The sequence below is a fragment of the Papilio polytes genome, unplaced genomic scaffold, assembly GCF_000836215.1.
Source record: "Papilio polytes unplaced genomic scaffold, Ppol_1.0 DF824158.1, whole genome shotgun sequence".
In the NCBI taxonomy this organism is placed as follows: Eukaryota; Metazoa; Arthropoda; class Insecta; order Lepidoptera; family Papilionidae; genus Papilio; species Papilio polytes.
In genome coordinates, this window is record NW_013525046.1 from 679,855 (window position 1) to 685,935 (window position 6,081).

Sequence of the window (6,081 nt, forward strand, 5' to 3'; positions counted from 1 at the left end):
CCTCCCCCCACCCTCGCCCACCACATCGGCGACTGTTCCGCTACGAGCGTTGAACTCATCAAAACACACGAAAACAATCGACTCGAATCACGAAAAACACAAAACAATACACAACACAACAACCACATTAATAACATACAAGTTATATGTAAGGTATCATCATAATTTCGTACAAGAAACGTTACGTTGGTGAAACTTTAAACTTCCATCACATGGAATAATTAAAGTTGTAACGTTTGTCTCTGTATGTAACTTATTATATCTTCCTTAAATCTAGCTATTATATTTCTAGTCCAATTGTAAGCGAATTTACAATAATTTTAGCAAATACGAGAGATTTATCCTATTTGTTAGTACACGAATAGAAATGGGCTAAACTCTCGAAACTTCTATTCTAGTCCATTTATCTATGTCAATATTCTAACATTTACGACCATAAATTAGGGAAATACCAATAATAAAACGGCAACACTGACGTCAAGTGTCGGAAACATTTTGGAGCCATTGAGAGTGGGATATTTAACTAAAGAAAGGCCCCAAAAGGTTCCAAACCAGTTGGTGCCAGAATAGACAAGTCGATGTTAACTAAAACTGAATAAGTGAAAACCTCACTAACAGAGACATTGTCCGGTCAAAAGATCATGAAATGCACGCGCATCTTTGACTAAAATATCGCACAACTGTGTAGTCTCGCTTTGGTTCCTATGACCTTATATGGAGGTATACTACTCGATTTTTAGTTGTGCAACCAAACAGTTGAATGGGCTGCAAAGCGACAATCGCACAGTGGTGCGATAGTTCAGTTAGGTGAGAGTGGTTTGAAAGGAACTTCTAGAAACGAGAAAAATATCGCCGCTCCTCACACTCTCTTATTCATGATTTTATTTAGTTTGTCTTACGAATGTTTAAATTACTTTAAGTTGTTTATTCCTGTGGAAATGTTACGTTACCAATAAATTATTATACAGTAGAACCTCGATAGCTCAAACCTCGGTAACTTAAAAACCTCCATAACTTCAAAAAATAATGTTCCCTTCCCATCAGAGCCCTAAACCTTTATAACATAGACCCTTGATAACTTAAAACCTCTATAACTTAAAATATTTTGTGTTTCCCTTGCACTTTAACTTATCGAAGTTCTACTGTAATTGTTTTTAATTTATTTTATTATATTGCATATTATAATTTAATTTTGTTGCATTTTCGTTACGTAATGTTTGTTTTATTTTTTAGATGTAGTAAAGCGAAAGAAGCCATTGTCTCCCTTCGCACAGAATAGTAAGTTTATTGTCTTGTATATCTTTATATATTTATCTTTGGAAGGTTTATTTTACAGATGTGCTTTTAGATATAAAAATATATATAAATATGTTATATGTTGAGGGGATTTTTTTGTTTGTCTATGGTCGGGTATATCATGTATTAACATATTTCATTGTCTCTGGTTCACCAAAGACAAATGTCATATTTAATTACAAGTGTTTTAATAATGGGAACTTGGTGATTGTTTTGTCTATAGGGTAGTTCTGGTGGCAGTTTTCGTACTAACATTAATGTCTTGTTTAGTTAGGTATAATATTTTTGCTTTATTTAAAAAAATATAGTCAATTTTTTGTTATATGTTGGTAGGAAATGATTGTGCGGAATTTAATTAAATGATTTTATAGTTGGATTCGTTTTTCAAGGTCATAATTCTTTATATTTTAATATTTCTAGATTGGTTTCGTTATTTAAAAGGTTTACTATATTCGTTATATTTATTATTTTAAACAAAATAGGTGTTTTTTTGCTATTTAAGTCTTTTAAAGTACAAAAAATAATGTTTGATACATATTATTGCTAATATGGTAATGTGTGTCCGAAGAACAGAGAAGTGGGCTCTCATATTGTACAATTAAATTGTAGCTTTTAAGAAATAAACAATAAGGGCCTGTCCCACCAAATTGTAAATTGTCTGATCCAATGTGTAAAATATGTGATAGAAATATCGGATTTTGTTACCTTACCTGTGACGTTTTTAAGCTATCTGAGCCTCTATCAGCCAGTTATGGGACAGGCCCCTAAAGAAGATAAAATTGTGTAACTAATGTATTATATGCCAAGGTTTAAACTAATTTTTCTGTACTAAATATTAGTACAATATTATTATAAAAGCTAAAGCTTTCTACAAGGCTTTGTGTAGTTATTTTTTACCAAATCTCTAAGAATGGTAGATATTTTCTAATGGCAACTATAAGTGTAAAATATTCAGGGTTATAAACTGTTTATAATATCTAAAAGGAATTGTTATTTTTAAAAATATGTTACAAATTTTCTAGACATGTTTAGATTTAGAAGATTTTACAACTAATTTAATTAGGTGATGGGATTTTCGAATTGTTTTTTTACGAGTACGTCCGATGTGAATTTGTTCCGCTCCATTTCGATGAAATTTACATTTTTGTATAACTTTTGACAGGAGGCTTGAGTGTTGCAAGGATATGTAATTAAAATGCTACTGAAATAAAAGAAATGTTTTCTTTTTCTTAATATCTCGTTACCCTTGAATTGGGGCTTGAAGGTACGGAACTCAGAACATTAGGCATGTTTGTGCTAGTGTTTTTTTACGTTTTTTGTTGTGTAACTTGTTTTTTTAATTCTATCGAAGCTTGTTTTTGGTTTTGTTGTGACACACATTGTCGTATTAGCGTTAAGTTTTGTGCATGTTTTTATTTAGCTGTAGATAACTACGCTAGATTAACTGCATGTTATGCTTTTAATTTTATGTTTGTAAGAATCACTTATATTCTCTAAATAAGTAAATGAATATTTTGGTACATTTTTTCATAAACTTGAAGGCAATTAAATATTTTAGGGAATATAGGGCTGATGTTTGATTCAATGATTATTTTTTACTTGTACAATGTTTTAGTTTAGATGTTATTTTTAGTATTGTAATTACATTGTTTGTGTTGCAGTTACCTTCAAAATGGACGTCGGCGGACAGATCAAGACGGAGCCCCGAGGTGAGGCCCTATTATCTATATTTGAGATTTGTATTTTTTCATTGAAATAATTCAAAAACTACTGGGCCGATTTTAAAAAAAATTACCGTTAGAAAGGTTATTTATCTGTGAGTAACATAGGCTATATTTTATAATTTGACATCGACGAAGTCGCGAGCAACAGCTAGTCATGAAATAAAAATATTTACATTTAAGTTATAAGCAATGTTCATAAGATATTTTAGAACATATGTAACTTTTACAGAATCAACATACTAATTTGGACCCCTAAGGGTCCTTGTTCAAGATAATGACAATTTTTGCTGATGAAGGCTTTAAAAGGCTCGAATATACCGACCTCAAATAAATAGTCGTGTTTTTTTAGTTATAATTTCGCATTAAAATAATATACTATTAAGGCCCTATAGGGAAAATTATCGTAGTTTCTGAGGTTAGGTGTTTTAAGTTAATATTGTGTTAATAATCAAATTTGTCACAGAGTCGCCGAGCTACGTGCGCAGTCCGCCGCAGCAGGTCTACCCGGTCTACGACCAGGTAAGAACGTAAGAAGATAGATAGAAGTACCTAGTATCTAGTAGTACTGTGGGCGTCGTCTAGATGAAGTCTAGACGATTACCTAACGATATGTTCCGATTCGAAGTGTTTTTATATCCGTTGTATACTAAGGAGGGGCTACTGCCCTCTAGCAACGCCCACGGCATTATTGCATTTATGAGTGAACTAGCTTTCGCCTGCAATTCCGTCCGCGTGGAATTAAAAAAAAGAAAATTGAATATGTGTTCACCCATAATATCCGCTACATCTATACCAAATTTCATCGAAATTCGTTCAGCCGTTTAGGCTACAAACTCTAACAAACATCCATCTGTCCATCTAAAATTTCGCATTATATATTAGTATGATATCTACCTAATGTTAGGTAGGTGTAGGATGTACAGAAATCCTATGAAGCAAGGTGTCAATGGGGTGACCAGTCTTAACTCATGGTAGACTCCGAACCTCTCGGGGAGATGTACAGTGAGGTGATGATGATGAGTGTGATTGTCAGCAGTGGGGTATGGAGATGCCGCAGCTGGGCGTGGCGGGGCCGAGCGCGGGGCTGGGCGCGGGGGCGCAGTACCCGGCGCAGGGCATGACCTGGATGGACCAGAACTACCTGCAGCCCGCGCCCCAGCTGCAGCCGCACTCGCCCGGCATGCAGTCCCCGCACTCCCCCGCCATCTCGCACCACCAGCTCATGGGACACCACTCCCCGGGGATGGGCCAGTTGTCCCCCGGCATGGGACACATATCCCCAGCTATGGGGCATGTATCCCCCGGTATGGGACATGTATCCCCCGGTATGGGACATGTATCCCCCGGTATGGGACATGTATCCCCTGGTATGGGACACGTGTCTCCTGGCATGGGACACGTGTCCCCCGCTATGGGTCATGTCTCTCCCGGCATGGGACATGTGTCCCCGCAGCTGAATCACGGCCAGGGGCAGTATATGCAGAACATGGGTCAGCAGGCTCTAATACAGGTTCGTTTATTTTTTTAAACTATTATCGCTAATTTGATAAATTAATGACAATGATTGTTATCATAATATAGCTAAATGAGAAATATTTTCGCTACACATGTCCTCTAAAATTGTGTTCTGTGTGGATTGCGTGTAATTATGAGTATATCTGACAACTATATTAAAAATGTGTTTATAGGAGTTGGAGGCGACGTCAACGAGCACTCCCTCGCTGTCGAAGCTGCTGGGGCAGGGCGCGGGGGAGGGCGAGGAGCTGCGGCTCAGCTCCGACCTGTCCTTCCCCATGTGCGGCGCGGACCTCAGCGACAGCCTGCGCGACCTCTCCACCAAGGACCTGCTCAGCAACGCCGAGTGGACGCCGCACGGGGGCGGGTAGCCACCCCGCACCTAGCACCCAGCACCCTGCACCCCACACCACACGGAACAGTGCAAGTGTCAGTGTAGTGCATCACAAGTTATTACTAAATGTTACCATGTGAACAGAGTTTTGTTAGTGTTTTAAATTAAATACAACAGAAGAATGAATATTTCATCTGAAAAGGTTACTTTCGAGCATTTATTATAGAGAAGTTGGCAAACGAGCGCTGAGAACGAGGTGATTTTACTGTTTTAATTACTCTGACCGTATTTTTTATATTCAAATAATGTAATTTTACAATAACGAGAAAATCACAATGTTACATAATTATGTGGCTCATAAAACATCACAATTAATTCTAAGTACAGACATCACATTAAGTTTTATGCTAAATACTTTGTTATACAGAGTTACGTAACCAACAGAATTATTACAAACTAGCTGTTAATCGCGATTTCGTCCGCGTGAAATTAAAAAAACAGCCTATATTACTAACAGATAAATTACCTTTTTAATAGTGAAAGAATTTTTAAAATCGGCCCAGTAGTTTTTGGGTTATTCCAATAAATACAAAAATCCAAATCTTTCCTCTTTATAATATTAGTATAGATATGACTTTACTGGAAATGTGTTGTTTAGTCATTTTCATTACTTGAATAGTCTCTCTATTTGTTGAGATTTGATAAGTTAGAAATCATAAAAAATATGATCAAATTAAATTGAACAAGCGATCTATACACAATACCATTTCTACCGGCTTAGAAATGACTATTGGAATTGATTACTATAAAAAAATAATCGACATGACTGTCTCGGTGGTCATAAGTGAAACTAAATTAGCACACTAGCGCCATCCTTTCAGTGCATTTTCTATATATTCTGTCCATACAGGTAATGAGATAACATCAACTAATAACCACTCTCATTGTTAGAGATATTCTTGTTTGATTTTTTTTATGTCTTACAGTTTACAATCTGCAATTTTCTCTTTTATAGTTTTTTCTACACAGATTGGTTAGAATAACTTGAGGCCTACTGTTAATGACGTGTAAGGCGACATCGGGGAAGACGAGGTGCAAGGGCGCGCGGGGGAGCGCCACCAATCGGTGAGAGTCAAAATGGCGGGTGTACCATCGCGAATTAAATTATACCACTTACTAAAAAAATGTACCTAAAATGTACTAATTAGTACC

The 6,081-nt window shown here is 36.5% G+C and overlaps 1 protein-coding gene and 1 long non-coding RNA gene across 3 annotated transcripts in view; one reads left to right on the plus strand and one right to left on the minus strand.

Moving 5' to 3' along the window:
• The first annotated feature begins 1,164 nt into the window (after positions 1-1,164).
• On the plus strand, positions 1,165-5,064 carry LOC106111544 (41 kDa spicule matrix protein-like). Of its 2 annotated transcripts, none has more exons than XM_013293665.1 (5): positions 1,165-1,278; positions 2,958-3,005; positions 3,484-3,539; positions 4,054-4,530; positions 4,709-5,064. In XM_013293665.1, exons 2-5 carry the CDS (start codon positions 2,969-2,971, stop codon positions 4,904-4,906), a joined length of 768 nt encoding a protein of 255 aa, XP_013149119.1. In that variant the 5' UTR covers positions 1,165-1,278; positions 2,958-2,968; the 3' UTR covers positions 4,907-5,064. The 2 variants fall into 2 exon arrangements, with proteins under 2 accessions (XP_013149119.1, XP_013149120.1); XM_013293666.1 differs by having other exon boundaries at positions 4,057-4,530.
• Positions 5,065-5,494: 430 nt separating this feature from the next.
• Positions 5,495-6,081, minus strand: part of LOC106111635 — a 4,103-nt gene continuing 3,516 nt past the window's right edge. Inside the window, exon 2 of the long non-coding RNA XR_001226182.1 lies at positions 5,495-5,920. This is a non-coding gene — a long non-coding RNA (uncharacterized LOC106111635). The remainder of the gene's footprint in view (positions 5,921-6,081) is intronic.

What these genes read in the sequence shown, in the direction of transcription:
- LOC106111544 (XM_013293665.1), top strand. Translation starts at nt 2,969, where the DNA reads ATGGACGTCGGCGGACAGATCAAGACGGAGCCCCGAG. An exon ending in TCTACCCGGTCTACGACCAG is followed by an intron (nt 3,540 to 4,053) that starts GTAAGAACGTAA and finishes TGTGATTGTCAG; the next exon opens with CAGTGGGGTATGGAGATGCC. An exon ending in GTCAGCAGGCTCTAATACAG is followed by an intron (nt 4,531 to 4,708) that starts GTTCGTTTATTT and finishes ATGTGTTTATAG; the next exon opens with GAGTTGGAGGCGACGTCAAC.